This window comes from Mercenaria mercenaria, chromosome 13 (genome assembly GCF_021730395.1).
Source record: "Mercenaria mercenaria strain notata chromosome 13, MADL_Memer_1, whole genome shotgun sequence".
Classification (NCBI taxonomy): Eukaryota; Metazoa; Mollusca; class Bivalvia; order Venerida; family Veneridae; genus Mercenaria; species Mercenaria mercenaria.
Genome location: NC_069373.1, coordinates 79960698 through 79978704, shown reverse-complemented (window position 1 = coordinate 79978704; position 18007 = coordinate 79960698). Strand labels below are relative to the sequence as shown.

Here is an 18007-nt window from a genome sequence, read left to right as displayed (position 1 = left end):
GCTAAGTAAACTGATTGATGAGAAGCATATTGAATGAAGTGAAACAATAGTAAAAAAAAAAAAAAGTGACTTAGGTGAAATTTTGCAGAGGACCACATTGAACTGAATTGAATAGAAAGTGATCCCAGTTGAGTATTACAGTATACTAAGATATAGTATAACTAAACTGCATGAAATATTGAATTAGAGCTAGAAGAAGCTAGCTTAAGTGAATAGTACAGTGCAGTACTGAATTAAGAAATACTTAAATATTAATAGAATATTAACACGAACTGAAAGACACTGATTATATAGTGCGAATAGGTGTTACATATTGAATAGTGAATGCATAACTGAATTACATAGAGAAAAGACTTATATAAGAAGGAGGCTGAGTGTTTGAAATATTATTGAAGAAAATTAGGCTTAACAGAGATTTAACAGAAGAATTGTCAAGATGAGTGATAAAGAAGAAGGTGCAACAGGTGGAACAGCAGTTACAGAGGAAGATTTAAAGATTCTTGAAGCATTTCATGCTATGAAAATGAAACCACCAAAGATTGAGAAACCAGAGGACTTGATGTCCTATATGAAACATTTAGGAGATGAACTTAGAAAGGATACAGTATCTGCAGCATCTGAAACAAAATCTGGTGAGGATCTAGGAGCCAGACCAAAGACAGGTAGTCATCACTACCCTAAACTGTCAACATTTTATGGTGAGGAGAATAAAGGAGAAGTAAGCTGGCCTACTTTTAAGTTTGAATTGGAGGCACTTTTAGAAGAAAAAGTATTTAGTAAAGAACAGATACTACTTGGACTTAGGAGAGCGTGAAAGGAAATGCGAGTGACATTATAAGACGATTAGGTACTGGCGTCAATATTCATGAAGTGATGAGGAAGCTAGAAGGGACATTGGTAATGTAGAAACACAAGAGAGCATTATGGAGAAATTTTACTCTAGTCACCAGAAAGTTAATGAATCAATAACAAGCTATGCATCTAGACTAGAAGAAACATTTACACAGGCCGTTTCACTGGGAGGTCTAAGTAAGTCAGATGAAGAAAATTGAAGAGTGTGTTATACAGAGGACTCCGGCCAGAAATCAAACAGCTATCGGGATATAAATATGACACCGTCGCAGATTACGACCGATTTAAGATAGAACTTAGGAAGATAGAGGCTAATATGAAGGAAGAACAACCTGAAAGTAAGAAATGTCATGCTGCAGTCAACATAGACAAGAACACAAATGAGGAGTTATTGAAGAAACTGAATAAGACAGAAGAGTTACTACTAAAGCTGAATGCAAGGATAGACAAATTAGAAGAAAAGAAAGAAACACCAGATAGACAGTTCAGTCAGAACTTTAACAGAGGATATAGAGGCTCATACAGAGGAAACAGTGGTGGAAGAAGGAATTACAGAGGGAGATTCTACGATGGAGCAAGAGGCAGAGGAGATTACAGGCCACAACGACCAACTGGAACAGGAACATTCCAACCTACTTGCTTTAACTGCAATGAAAAAGGTCATATTGCCAGGAACTGCCCAAAAGAATAAGTGCCTCTGTTGTTGGGTCAAACAAAGGCACCAATCAGAAACAAGACCCCAAATTAATAGGTGAAACCAATGAAGTAAATATCATCATAGGAAATTTAGAAACAACAGCACTCTTAGACAGTGGAAGCTGCATTAGTGCAATTTCACATTCATACTGGAAAGACAATTTATCTGAGATAGCTCCACTTCAACCATTACAAGATATTGTGAATTTGAGAATAGAATGTGCTGATGGACAGAAACTTCCCTACATAGGATACATTGAAACAGAATTGAAAATCACAAATGGTTTACCAAAGGCTTCACCTCAGCAGTGTTTATTTTTGATAACGCCAGATACAAACTACTCTTTTCGAACCCCAGTTATCATTGGCACCAACATACTATCAGAACTTCTACAAGAATGCAAACAGAACTTTGGTCCTCAGTTCATACAGAAAGCAGGTTTACACACTCCTTGGTTTCTAGCATTCAGATGCATTACTTTCAGAGAAAAAGAGTTGAAGAGAAATAAAAATAAGGTAGCCATAGTCAGATGTGCAGAGCAATCCAAAATCATTCTAGGTCCAAATGAGTCGAGAGATATTTTAGGAGAAACGGACAAGGAATTAGAATACGGCCAGACAACAGCCATCATCCATGAAACAGAAGATAGTGTTTTACCAGATTTCATAGACATTACACCAGGAATTGTGAACTATGACTACAAGAAAAACAGACAAATAGTGGTTACAGTTTCTAATCTCACAACAAACAGTGTAGTGATTTCACCTAGGTCCATCATATGTGAGTTACAACCTGTTAAAATAGAAGATAAATTGTTAAGTGAGGCAGATGAAGACAGTTCAAATCAAGATATCATGGATAAAGTTACCATAGATACAGATAACAACCTTACAGAAGAACAAAATAAACGCATCAAAGGCCTGCTGCAGAAACACATAGATATTTTCTCGAAAGACGACACAGATATTGGAAACTGCACAAGAATTAAACATCGCATAGATTTAATAGATGAAGTACCTTTCAAACAACGACATAGGAGAATACCACCGAATATGATAGAAGAAGTCAGAAACCACCTTGAACGCTTGTTATCTGCAGGAATTATACAAAAGTCAAAGTCACCATGGGCATCTAACATTGTTTTAGTAAGGAAGAAAAACAATTCTCTCAGAATTTGTGTTGATTACAGGCAGCTCAATATTAAATCAGTGAAAGACTCATACGCTCTGCCACGTATTGAAGAGGTTTTCGATGTTCTACATGGATCCAAGTATTTTTCAACTTTGGACATGAAATCAGGGTATCATCAGGTAGAAGTAGAAGAAACACACCGAGAACGCACTGCATTTACTGTAGGACCACTTGGTTTTTTTGAATGGGTTAAAATGCCATTTGGTCTAGCCAACTCTCCAGCCACTTATCAACGACTTATGGAGGAATGCCTTGGTGATTACAACATGACTATATGCGTTATATACTTAGATGACCTGATAATCTTCGCGAACACTTTCGAAGAACACCTAGAACGACTCGACAAAGTATTAACACGTCTTAAAGAATGCGAACTTAAACTATCTCCTGAAAAATGCTACTTCATACAAGAAAAAGTGAAATTCTTAGGACACGTCATAAGCAAACATGGTATAGAGACAGATCCTTCTAAGATAGAGAAGATAAGAACATGGCCAACTCCAAGAAATGCTGATGAATTGAAATCCTTTGTTTCCTTCGCAGGATATTATCGCAGATTTATACGTGACTTCTCCAAAATTACAAAACCTCTTACAGACCTGATACCTGGAACTTCAACAAAGAAACGCTCAAAGAAAGAACAGAAAGAATGGATATGGACCAGTACTGAACAACAAACATTTGAAGACTTGAAAAAGATACTAACATCACCACCTATATTAGCTTTTCCTGACTTCACGAAAGAATTCGAGTTACACACAGACGCGTCTGCTAAAGCCTTGGGAGCCGTCTTATATCAGGACAAACAAGTGATCGCGTATGCTAGTCGATCTCTTACAAAATCAGAGCGCAACTACTCGGCATACAAATTGGAATTTTTGGCGCTAAAGTGGGCTGTTACTGAGAAATTCGCAGACTACCTAGCATTGAACCATTTCACAGTATTGACCGATAACAATCCGCTAACTTACATATTAACAACCGCAAAGTTAGACGCAACCGGACAACGATGGGCTTCCGCATTAGGCGAATACAATTTTGATATTCTGTATAGACCAGGCTTACGCAACATAGATGCCGATGCGATGTCAAGATACCCGTACGAAAGACTGAATACTGGAGTTGAAACCATGATGAAGATAGACGACAGCACAGTGAAAACTATATGTAGCAGTATCATATCACCACCTTATATAGAAGTCATACCAACAGCCAGTATAAATATACTAGAGGCAACAGAGACACCAGGTGTACCTATGGCACAACTTGAAGTTAGAGAAATCCGACAGAGTCAACGACAAGACAGATTGATAGAAAGATGGCGAAGAGCTGTGATAGATCAGTATTTACCAGATAGAAATCAGTGCAAGACAAAAGAGGACTTATTTATGAGGAAAAATTTTCACAGTTTAAAGATAGTGAGAGGGATTTTGTATAGAGAAGTAAAAGGAGAGAATACAATCAACCAACTAGTCATGCCAGAATGCTACAGAAAAATGGTATTACAAGGCCTACACAGTGATATTGGACACCCCGGACGAGATAGAACTTTATCACTACTTCGAGAGAGATACTTTTGGCCAGGCATGACATCGGATGTAGAGAACTGGGTTTCGAACTGCGAAAGGTGCATAAGAAGAAAGTCATCAACAAACATTAAATCAGAACTAGTGAACATTGTCACAACTTATCCTCTTGAATTAGTATCAATGGACTACCTTACACTAGAACCATCAAGAGGACATGGTAACATTCTTGTGATAACTGACCACTTCACCAAATATGCTCTGGCAATACCAACCAAGAATCAGACAGCCAAAACTACTGCAGATGCTTTCTACAACCACTTCATTGTCAACTATGGAATTCCAACTAAATTACATACAGATCAAGGTGCCAACTTTGAGTCAGACTTGATCAAAGAATTATGCCATATCACAGGAATGAGAAAAACAAGAACGACATCATACCACGCAATGGGAAATGGCTGCACCGAACGCTGGAACAGAACATTACTAGATATGTTAGGCACATTAGAACCATCAAAGAAGCCTGATTGGAAGAATTACATCCCATCATTAGTATACGCTTACAATTGCACCAAACATGAAAGTACGAAAACAACACCATTCGAACTTATGTTCGGAAGAAAGCCCAAGTTACCTATTGACGCAGTGTTCGAAACTTCAGACATTGAACAGTCAACATCTAAAACAACAAAAGACTACATTCAGAACTTGAAGAAAAGAATGCAGACTACACAAGAAATAGCAAAGAAGTACACGGACAAAGCCAGAGAGAAACAAAAGAAACAATACGACAAGAAAGCTACGGCATCCAGAATTTCAGTAGGAGATAAAGTCCTCATTAAAATCCTTGCATTTGATGGAAAGCACAAGATAGCAGATAAGTTTGAAGAAGAGGTGTATGAAGTAGTAGAACAGCCTAGATTAGAAATACCAGTGTTCAGATTAAGATCTAAAATGGGAATTGAAAAAGTACTTCACAGAAATCATCTGTTACCTATACAGACTACAGAAAGTGAGGAGGAAATTAAGATAATGAGACCTGTTCCCAAACCGAGGAAATTAAAGAAACAGAAGGATGAAATTGTGGAGAAAAGTGAACCAAAGGTTACACTTCCAGAGATAAATAGAATAGAAAGAAGTGACGTCACAAGTGATTCAGAGTCAAGTGATTCAGGTGATGAATATGTGCCTAACACATACAAAAGTGGGGACGCCCACATTCCTGAAATTACAGAGAAAGTAAATAAAGTAGACAGAAAGAAAGAAAGCAGAACTGAAGAATTAGAAAGAGAAATGCATGTAAAAGAAGTGGATGAAACGAGAAAACATACAGGAGATGAAATACATGGGAGTCAAATTGACAACATGGGAATTCACACTGAAGATGATAACATGAGAATTCATACTGGAGAGGATGATATGAGAATTCATACTGAAGAGAAGAACATGAGAATCCACACTGGTGATGACAACTTGGGAACACACACTGAAGATAACATGGGCATTCATACTGAATATGAAAACCTGAGAATACATACTGAAGATCCAGTAGATATAGGAACAGATAGTGAAGTTACAGATAAGAATAGTTCAGTTAGTGAAGTTACAGATAAGAATAGTTCAGTTAGTGGAGTAACAGATAAGGATAGACAGAAAGAACATTCTGAAATTGAAATGATTAATGAGGCTGAAAATAGAAAAGGAGAGATAAATTCTACAGAAACTGTGTTAGAAAGAGAGAGAGGAATTAGAGAAGGTGCCATAAGAAAAGTACCAAATATACAGAAACGTGTAATGATATCAGAGGAACCAAAAATAGAAACACTTGAAACAAGAGAATCAAATATAGATAGAAAAAGGAAAGGACAAAAGCCTTTACCTAAAAAAACTACAACTATGGTCAAAGGGAGATAACTTATCTTAAACAACTACTTAATCCAAAGCCTTAAAATCAAGCCTGCCACACTGACATCATCAAAATGCATTGATGTCATGAGATTTAAATGTGACATTACGATGGCTTAATGTGTAAGACATGAAATAAGTTAGAGAAGCTTTGCAGCTCAGGATCAAGAAATTTTCATTAGGGATACAAATTGACAGCAAATGTGTGATCACAGAGGCATGTGACATTTAAATAAAACACAATCTGAAAGATTTGCCTTTATTTCTAATTTCACAATGTGAGCAAAAACATCACACTTACTGAAAATAGAAAAGAACAATTAATAAGACAATAATGAAAATTACTGTGTGCCTGAGTGCCTCTTTCTCATAACTCTGAGCCTTCTCATTAATCCGAACCATTGGAAAATTTATACTTGCGAGCATTTTCATGTTTCTAAATTTGTATGCACATTATCATTTGTTATGGCAACCCTGTAACAGCTGAAAATGAGTAAAAAGAAAATAGTATTATTCACATTAAAAGCAAAAAGCTCATCTGAAAATTTTGGCATAAAATATGCTTATTTAAAATCTCTGGGGGTAATATATTACCTGCTTAGAGGAAATAGTATTCACTAATTATACAATTTATTTGTTTGCTAACACATTAATGTAACTGTTCTTCATCTCAATACTTTTTCAAAAAAGGTCTTAGTTTTCGAGAGCTATAATGTCTCAAGTAGTTTAGGATCAAAACTGCGGTGGAAATCGACGCCATTTAAACTTCATAATTTATAGTTTTACATACACATCAAAAATAAACCGATCCATACACGCACAGCTTTACATGACTGAGGAAGAAATTTTAAGGTGTAAGTAGGAAAACACGCTGACATACATCAGGGCTCAAATTTAACTTTTTTCACCACTTGCAAATTTTAGCAATTAGCTTTTTTTCTTACTTGCTAAATCTGAAAATCTACTTGCGAATTTAGACTTTCAAATTAAAAATGTTACAATATCCTTAAAAATCGTGTTAGAACATTAATATTGTTGGTAGGGTTTTTCTTCTTGCAAGTTTTAGCACACTTGATTTTCAAAATGACCCTCAAAATAATTCTGAACGCGTCAACTTAACTACCGGTCAAAATTACGGCGACGCGAATTTTCGTACCCAATATTGTAAGTACCGTTTTGCGCTTGGTACGAAGTAGTAAGGTAGACTGCGTTCTAGATTTAATTATCGGTTAGACCTCTTCGTCTCATTATACAGTAAACCATTCAACAAAAATGGCTCACCAACAGAAGATGACATGTTTTCGTCACGCGAGGAAAACCCTGTCACTGCCTCGTTCTCAAATAAAACCGAAACGGAATCTGCAAACATTAACAAAGATCGCAGCAATTTTGACTGTTATTTGTACTCACCAAAAAATTCGTGTGACATTTTTATCTACTCGCATTCTGTGAAATCTACTCGCATTTAGCGAGTTAGCCAGTGCAAAATTTGAGCCCTGATACATAGAGTTTAAAAGTGTTTTGCCTACAAAATGGAAGTCTTCTTATTTGTTAGGACATATGATATAATGATTGTATTTAGAATGAGCTTTCCAGACATGTATGTAATGTTTAGTGTGAAAAATTGGGTTCAAATATGTATAAGAAGCCTCCAAAGTTAGCTACGCGATTTGCATCACTGGTTAGGTATATACACACAGAGGCAAACTTTCCGCATTGTTTTGAATGGTAAGTGTAAAGTGAGTTGTAAAACAGACTTCCGGAAAGTCGTCAGTCCCATGGACATGGACTGTTTCTTAATCCGGATGTGGTCCGACTGACCAGCATTTATCGTACCCTGAAAACTGCAACATCACAGACAACACATCAAACTGGTGTCACTAACATATTATGCCGTGGCAGAACCAGGAAAGAAACGTAAACTAGAAAATGCTTTTGTAAAAAAGCGCATGTCTCCCCCAATGCAAAGTCCTATAGGCAAGAAGTCAATAGGGGTCAGGAGCGTAAGTCAAGGAGACACTGATGGTTGGCTGCAATAGGGATCATCTACTTTGCATGTCCAATCATCCTGCTAAATTTCAACACTCTTGGCCTAGTGGTTCTCAAGTCACTGTTCAGGCTTCTGTGACCTTGACCTTTGATCAAGTGACCTCAAAATAAATAGGGGTCATCTACTCTGCATGTCCAATCATCCTATTAAGTTTCAACATTGTAGGTCAAGGGGTTCTCAAGTTATTTCCAAAAAATGATTTTACATGAACAGGCCACTGTGACCTTGACCTTTAATAGACTGACCCCAAAATCAATAGGGGTCATCTACTCTGCATGTTCAATCATCCTATGAAGTTTCAACATTCTGGGTCAAGTGGTTCTCAAGTTACTGATCGGAACTGGTTATCAATGTTCAGGCCCCTGTGACCTTGACCTTTAAGTGAGTGACCCCAAAAACAATAGGGGTCATTTACTCTGCATGAACAATCATCCTATAAAGTTTCAACATTCTGGGTAGAGAGGTTCTCAAGTTATTGACTGGAAATTGTTTTCCATGTTCAGGCCCCTGTGGCCTTGACCTTTAACAAAGTGACCCTAAAATCGTTAGGGGTCATCTACTCTGCGTGACCAATCATCCTATGAAGTTTCATCATTCTGGGTCAAGTGGTTCTCAAGTTACTGACCGGAAATGGTTTTCAATGTTCAGGCCCCTGTGACCTTGACCTTTCACAGAGTGACCCCAAAATCGTTAGGGGTCATCTACTTTGCATGTACAATCATCCTAGTATGAAGTTTCAACATTCTGGGTCAAGTGGTTCTCAAGTTACTGACCGGAAATGGTTTTCAATGTTCAGGCTCCTGTGACCTTGACCTTTAATGGAGTGACCCCAAAATCGATAGGGGTCATCTACTTTGCATGTTCAATCATCCTATGAAGTTTCAACATTCTGGGTCAAGTGGTTCTCTAGTTATTGATCGGAAATGGCTTTCCATGTTCAGGCCCCTGTGACCTTGACCTCTGATAGAGTGACCCCAAAATCAATAGGGGTCATCTACTCTTCATGACCAATCATCCTATGAAGTTTCAACATTCTGGGTCAAGTGGTTCTCTAGTTATTGATCGGAAATGGCTTTCCATGTTCAGGCCCCTGTGACCTTGACCTTTGATGGAGTGACCCCAAAATCAATAGGGGTCATCTACTCTTTATGACCAATTATCCTACGAAGTTTCAACATTCTGGGTCAAGTGGTTCTCTAGTTATTGATCGGAAATGGTTTTCAATGTTCGGGCCCCTGTGACCTTGACCTTTGACGGAGTGACCCCAAAAACAATAGGGGTCGTCTACTCCAGCAGCCCTACAACCCTATGAAGTTTGAAGGTTTTAGGTCAAATGGTTCTCCAGTTATTGCTCGGAAATGAAGTGTGACGTACGGACGGACAGGTCAAAAACAATATGTCTCCTGGGGGAGACATAATTAACGCTAGACAATTGTAATGAAAAGAAAATGTACAAAATAAAAGGGTTAACCAAACATTTAATGAGAAATGGACTAAAAATGGCACCTGGTTCGTATAATGATGGAGAAAAGCAACAAATGTGGTGCACTGACATTTTTTACGGTCAGGCAGATTTTTAGGCATCGCTGGACCTAATGTCCGGCCATTTTTTCCAACTTTCCTGAAGTCTGTATGTGGAGGATAGCCTTACTCATTCGGCTTATCGGGATGACTTATTTTATGATCTGACATTTTACAGTTGTCATCCCTCTAAGCCTTACCCGTATCTGCATTTTACTGTTTACTAACAAAGACTTTCAAAAATAAATACTTTGTACATGCTAGTACAAGAAAATGTTCCCAACAGATTTTAATTGAAGATTTCCTAACAGAAATATGCAGAATAAGTTTGGACGTGACGGACACAGCAAAAGTCAAAAAGTTAGCACGCTGTCCCGAAACATCCTATTATTTGGACTACGTGGAGGAGAAATATTGAATCTTGGACGTTTCGACCCCAAGACATTTCAACCCCAATATTTAATTTTCTTGGACAATTCGACCCCAAAGACATTTCGACCCCTCAGAAATAGTTGTATGTCTTCATTTTATATTTGTTCCATTTTGCATATTTTAGAAAATATGAATATATAGATCTACATAAATATTCTATTTTTAAATGAATCATACACAAAATACATGTCAGTGAATAAACCGCGCTGACCGGAAATTCATGGTTTGTGTTTAATTTGATAATTTAAGAAGAAAATATATTATGAAAAATCAGTTTTTTAAAAGAATTATATCATGTTTATATATGAACATAAAAACGTTTACTGCATTTATTGCCGAAGCACAATTAATGTCCTTTGAATATATTCGGCGTAACAAACACGTGCCTCTGATTAGTCCTGATAGAGTTTGATTGGATTATCACACCTATTGATTATATCAATTAATCAGTATGTTTGTAAGCACACACAAGTGACATGTGACAAATAATGTCTAACAAGGTAAGTGCAGTTAAATATGATAAGCTTTTATTTAATTTAAAAGCTAACAAAATTATGGCGAGTGCGCAAATTTCCCGTGCGCTCAACAAATTTTCAACTTCGTATAAAAACGTTTTGCGCATTTTATTTTCCTTTTGGAAATTAATTATTTATTTGAGATATGATTGAATTCTATCATAAACCCTAAAAATACGATTTATTAAAGAAATACTTGTGTACATTAGAGAATTTTAGGACATGGAAATTCCGAATACACAAATTTCAGTGCGCACGCCGATTTTCAATCATGTACAAGACGTAACGCGCAAAAGTATTTTAATTTCCTTTTGATAAACAATAATTTATGATATATATGTTTGAATTCAGTCATAAATCACTTCAAAAATACCATTTGTTGAAGAAATACGGGTGTATTTTGGTTATGGCAATTTCCTTCGTGGTCGCCGAATTTCTTATAAAATCGTTTTGCGTTAAAGATTTTATTTATCCTTCGGAAATTTCTTATTTATATTATACACGAATGATTTCTGCAATAAACCCTACAAAACTACCATTTATTAATAAAATAAGGGTGTATTTCGGTAATGAAAATTTCCCGCGCGGTCGCCGAATTTTAGTTTAGTATAAAGTCATTTTGCGTGAATGTTTTTTATTTTCCTTTCGTATTTTATTCATTTATGATATATATAACTGAATTATTTCAAAAAACCTTTCAAGAATACCTTTAACTTACAAAATACAGGTATATTCCGGTTATGGAAAATGTATTCCGGTGTATCCCGTTTTTTTTAGGTGGATTCCGGCTTAATGTGTGACCGAAATTGCTTGAAGTTGTTAAAATCATACTTTAAATCACGTGTATTTTATAAAATATTTAATATAGAAAAAAGTAATACGGCTGCCACATTTTCCTTACAGATATGAAATATGATATTTTTTCCCCGTTTTTAACAGAACAGTACTCACATATTCTTATATTTTGCAGTAACGGGGATTTTGTGTTTGATATTTTACAACTGGAAGGAATGTCGTTCATAGAAAAGAAAAGAGCAGTTTGTAAATTCTGTATTTTATAAAGCAAATACTTTATCATGTGTGTGTGTCAAAATCGCTTACGAAAATAACATTAAATGCAAAAATAAGTATATGTTGTTTAATTTCCTATTGTTTTCTTTACATTTTGGCCCAAATTAAAGATAATTTTGACACATGTTTATAAATATCTGATGTCACAACAATCGCTTAATTGATTGTTAATTGCAATGCGCACTTCAGATAAATATACATGTGCTGTATATCAACAAACAATTAATCAAGGTGTGATAATCCAATTTTCTGATTATGATTTTCAATATCAATATAATGAAGATGGTGACATCTTAAACTTCTTTGAGTTACATTATAATTATTTATATTTGGTTGAATCCCATAGAAATGAGACGCATATATCTTTCACAAAAAAAAATAAAATAAATAAATAAAGAGGTATTAAAGATGTGACTTAATTAAAGTTATTGTCATAATTAAAATCAGCGAAATCAGCCCATGATTCAAAAATCTTTTTTTTTTTAATATAGCTGTGTACTAAAATAGTCTTGAAGATGATTTAAATTGAAAATATGTTATATGATGGTTATTTAAAGATAGATAATCAGAACGATTTGTTCATAAATTATTTACGTAATTAACGCGGCTGATACATAAATCCCGTTATTTTCCCGTTAATAAAAAAATAATTTATAAATGATGATTATTTCGTTGTTGTGAGATAAAAATCACTCATTTTTATATGAAGGCATGTACTAATAAAGTCTTTAAGAAATTAAAACAAAAAAAGAATTTTAGAAAATAAAGAAATTTAGACAAATATGGCTCATTTTCGTAAAAAAAACTTATTTTTGCGAAAATAACCGTATCTTAACATTTTAATTGGTAATTAAGCGTTATTACATTTTGAAAATGCTCAATTATCTATTGATTAAAGCTTAATTATAATAATGACGGCATTCTTAGATGTTTTCAGGCATATCAATGAATGGGGGTCGAAATGTCCAAGGAGTTGGGGTTGAAATGTCTTGGGGTCGAATTGTCTCATGGGGTTGAAATGTCTTCATAGGCGTAGGAGCAGGGGGGGGCCAGGCCCCCCGAAAGCTAGGAGAGGGGGGGGGGCCAAACTATAGTTTGCCCCCCCCACCAACCCTCCCCAATATTTTGGAAAAGAGATATAACTTGCAGTCTAATATAACATTTACTTAGCATCATATAATTCTTTTCAACCTGATTTCTGATTTGCATTTGGCCTTCCCTTGTATTCTGACTTGTCTCTTTCCGTAGTGTGAGTACTGAAATCTGTACGCGCCACGCCAAGGATTATGAAGGATTGTTTGATTACATTTATAAAAATAATATCATTGAGCGCAATCACTACAGTTCCGGTTTGAGCGTCTGCAAAATCTATGTAGGCCTAACTATTAAGCCTGTAAACGTTATGTTTTTTTTTTTTTCATTGTCCATTCAAAGAGCTATAAAAATAAATAGATTGGCAACTTGACAGGCATAAAGAGCAAGTCTCGCCAACCTCCCGTGACAAAAAAACGAGATCTCGTTTACCGAAAGTGGCGCTTTCTCCACGCGCCATTTTGTATGCGAAAGCAATTATTCATCGGTAAAATAATTATCACCGTATGACCACGCTTCTTTCGATGGCAAAAAAACGTGTACTTCGTGTCTTAAGACCATTTCACATTAAACTAATTTTGTTTTAGAAGCTAACATGTATTTTAACTGTAGTTTTAAAGGTACAAATTGTAACTCAATGCTCGCCGATGTTTGTTTTTAGTAAGATAACGCCGAATCACGCTCTGACACGAGCTCACGCGAGATTACAGCCAGTTGCCATTCTGTGTATTTTATACTTCTTTGGTCCATTCAAGGGAAATGATATTTCCATAACTTTATATCACAATTAGACAAATGCAGCGCTAATTGATTGTATGTCCAGGGCTTCAACAGAAGAATGTAAAAAAAAATGGCACACTTAATTAGAACAATACATAATATGACTGATTAAGAAAGTTCAGTGCCTAGTCTTATGTGTATCATCAGAATAACTGGATGATTGCTAAAACATAGAGGCTTGAGGGGACCTATGGCCCATTTGGCCCTTGTACAAGGCTTTGAGGCTTTGTCATGAATAATGCACCGAGGATACCTTGCCGCTAACTCTCCCCCCCCTAACAAAGCGCCGGTCGAAAAGGTTTGCCCTCCCCCCCCCCCCCAAAGTTAAACTCGCTCCTACGCCCATGGTCTTGGGGTCGAAATGTCTTGCTAGCGAAATATTGACCTGTGCAAAAATTATCACAAATCGCAACTCACGTACAATTTGATGGGCTAACCTGAGAGTTGTCACACCAAAACTATAATTTTAGAATAAAAAATCGGCTATTAAACCTACCATACTTGTCCGTATGCACCTGATCCAACCGGCGTAAGAATCTGGTAACGAATTGGAACCTCCCAAACAGTTTTGTTCAGTTCTACACGGTAAAAACCGTCTTTCAAATTCAAAAGTTGCTTATTCGACATTTAGACATAAATTGTGGACGCACACTTAAATGAATAATAGAATTTCAATGCAAACAATGAAAAATTTGCTTTCTTTCTCAAAATAATTTTGTTTCGACTTTCCTAGAAACTTCCGGATTTTGTTTCAAGACTGAGCAAGACTGCACTTAGATGTTTTATTAAGAAATCACCATACGCTGGTCTAAATTATTTAACCAGTCTAAATGTGTTTTTTGATTTGCCCGAATTCACAGGCAATACACAAAAGTCAGCCAAGTGGGTACATAGATTTACCCAAAGACGCACAAATAACATAAACTGCCCATTCGCTTACTCTGCGGCAGGAATTGTTCGTCAGTATTTTTAAAAACACTATTTTAATTCGCAGCAAGTGGCCGACTTTTGACTTTAAACAAATGTAAGATGTTTTATACTTGATAAAATTTAATGTATGTATTTGTATCTGTATAATGAAATATACAGCAAATGTTGACTGTGCTGAGAAAAAGATAATCCTTTCTCAAATGTTCACACCTTAATTATAACTGGTGATTAATGGGTTTATGACACCTGGTACTAGTACATATGTTTTGTTTATGTTTATGTTATACTGCTTAACAATCGTTATCGATTATAACTAGCAGGCGCTTTGTCAGGGATAGCTGTTAAAAATATAAGAATTCAGAGATTATGCGCATCTCAAAGATAAAGTAAAAGAACTATTTTACGGGTCAGGTTAAAAAGTAAAAGCAGGAAGTTGAATTAGAACTGATAGAAGGGTGGTAGCTACCCAACAAATACTTCTAAGTTGGGACTAGCTTGCAAAGACACAGGGAGACTGTTCCACAGACGTATGCTTCTGGGAAAAAAGGAGTTTGCATGGTAATGTGTCTTTGAATACGGTATCAAGTAGTTCAAGTTTCTAGTAGGGTTAAGGTGACTGTGGTCAACAAAAACAAGGTGTTATTGGATCTTGTATAACATAGTAACTGAGCTGATCTTACGGCGTTGTTCTAGGGTTTGCCAGTTTAGTTCATTTATCATTTTGGAGACACTACTGGTGTAATTGTAGTCATTGTAGACATATCTTGCTGCGGATCTTTGAACTTGCTCAATTCAAAGAGCTATAAAAATAAAAGTATTTTATATTTCTTTGCTCAATTTTATGGGTTAGGTATTTTTGCCATGGATGCCATATGGTGGAACAGTACTCTAACTGGGGTCTTACATAGGTTTTATATGCAACCTTTTTAACTCTTTTATTTGGGGTTTTGACATTACATTTGAGGAATCTTAGGGAATTTTTTGCTTTTGATGTTACATTATTGATATGATTGGTCCATGATAGGTCTTTACTAATGGTTACGCCTAAATATTTGGCAGAATCAGCCGATTTTAACTCGATGTCATGCAGCTTATAAGGGAATATTACAGGGTTTCTTTTGCGACTGATTTATAGGACTTCGCACTTATCTGGATTGAATTCCATGGACCAATCAGACTCCCAGGTTTCGAGACTGAAAAGGTCTTGCTGTAGGGCTTGGGCATCACTGTTTGATTTAGCCGTAACATAGACTATTGTATCATCTGCGAACAGCCTCACCTTGCCTTTAACACTATCAGGCAGATCATTTATGTACGAGAGGAAGAGGCAAGGTCCGAGGACCGAGCCTTGTGGGACACCAGAGAGGACGGGGAGATTGTCTGAATTGTGACCTTCGACGACAACCTGCTGAGTGCGACCCTGAAGGAAGGACTTGACCCAAAAAGTGACCTGTGGATTAACACCTAGTCTTTGTAACTTGTGGACTAGTTTGTGATGATCTACCTTATCGAAAGCTTTGCTGAAGTCCATGGCTATGATATCTGTTTGTTGACCTTGTTCTAAGCTGTCACTGACTTCTTGGGAAAAACTTATTAGCTGGGTTTCACAGCTGTGTTTTGACCTGAAACCATTTTGGTAGGGACTGAGAATGTTAAACTGATCATAGAAGGACATGATGTTGGAAACAAGAATGTGTTCCATTAACTTTGAGGCAATACATGTGAGGGATATGGGGCGATAATTAGAGGGTTTACACTTAGGGCCTTTTTTATATGCAGGGGCAATGACTGCATGCTTCCAGTCATTGGGGACAATACCAGTATTGAGGGAGATTTGGAATATGTAGGTAAGGACAGGGGCTATTTCTAAGTACAGTTCCTTCAATAACCTAGGTGGCAGTTCATCTGGGCCAGAGGCTTTATTTGGATCCAGGCTTCGTGGCATTCCCTGATTGATATTTGTCTTTGTTTTTAAGGAGCTTTTCTACACCTTCCTGGGATATGTTGACCTTGGGCATGACTGGTTTATTTACAGGGGTTAGCAGTTGTTTACATGACTGGGCGAGGCTTAGGGGCTGAGGCCGTGAGAAAACTGACTCAAATTGCCGATTGAGAATGTTTGCTTTTGCTGTCGGATCGACAAATGTTTGACCTTCACTTTTAAGAGGGGCAACACCACTATTTTCTGTCCTATTCGATTTGACAAATGAGTAAAACAATGCTTTAATATACAGCTCAATTAATGCACATCTCTGAACATGTATAGTGTAAAGCTGTTGATAAAATCAATTTAGGTGTTAATAAATAAAATTGATTTTTGAGTAATATTTCATTGAAAAATATTTAATAGAAAAGATTTAAAAAATAGAACTGAAGTAAAAGTTAAAACATATATGAGCCGTGCCATGGGAAAACCAACATAGTGGGTGTGCGACCAGCATGGATCCAGACCAGCCTGCGCATCCGCGCAGTCTGGTCAGGATCCATGCTGTTCGCTAACAGTTTCTCCAATTCCAATAGGCTTTAAAAGTGAACAGCATGGAGCCTGAACAGACTGCGCGGATGCGCAGGCTGGTCTGGATCCATGCTGGTCACACCCCCACTATGTTGGTTTTCCCATGGCACGGTATAATTTTTATATAAAACAAAATAGGGGGTGTTTTGACCAAATTCTGAACCAAATGAGGGACGTTTTGGCCAAAATGGGGGATGTTTTAACTAGGGGACGTTTTGACTTGATACCCATAGATATGGACCCATATTTTTCCTTAAGAAAATGGTTAGCTTACTGTCCATGCAAATGTACGAGTTATAAAATCAAAATATTTTTTCATTGGCAACAAATTTACAAGTTGGCATTTTTTAGTTTGAAAATACGTCCTGAAAATATAAGGATAATACATGTGTTTTGTGTTATATAACACCTCCCGAATCCCGAGGGATTGGTTGGTACTCGATGGCACCAACATATACATTGGCGCGGACTCACTTAATAGTGACAAGAAGAAATCAAGTGACAAGAAGCGACATTAAGCATCAAGAAGGATTATCTTTATTATTTAATTACTTTTTCACTTATAAAGAAATAATATGATTTAAGACTGTTTATTTTTAAACATCATACCGTTGAAAATCAAATTTAATACGTTTACAGTTTAATTGCTATGGATCGTGCATATATAAAACAAGTTTCCAAAAATAACGTTCACTGTTCTTCTTGGCATTATCATCGCCTTCAAAATCATAAACAGTTACGAAGAACAAGATTATCTGCCAGGAACATTCTGTGCTCATTGTGTGAATCGTACCATGAGAGTGTTTCACCCGCACTAAACCTGATACTCCAACTTCAGAAGTCCAACAGTACTCACTGCAATTTTGCTCCTAGCTGGTGATATAGAACAAAACCCAGGCCCAAGTAAAAAAAAAAAATGTATGGCCC

At 36.5% G+C, this 18007-nt stretch overlaps 1 protein-coding gene across 2 annotated transcripts in view; it reads right to left on the bottom strand.

Moving 5' to 3' along the window:
• Window positions 1-14415, bottom strand: part of LOC123529465 (mitogen-activated protein kinase 14-like) — a 45566-nt gene extending 31151 nt beyond the window's left edge. For both annotated transcript variants that reach the window (XM_045309805.2, XM_045309804.2), the window contains exon 1: window positions 14132-14415. In XM_045309805.2, coding sequence (XP_045165740.1) covers window positions 14132-14262 — 131 coding nt within the window. In that variant the 5' untranslated portion in view covers window positions 14263-14415. The remainder of the gene's footprint in view (window positions 1-14131) is intronic.
• Window positions 14416-18007: the final 3592 nt, after the last annotated feature.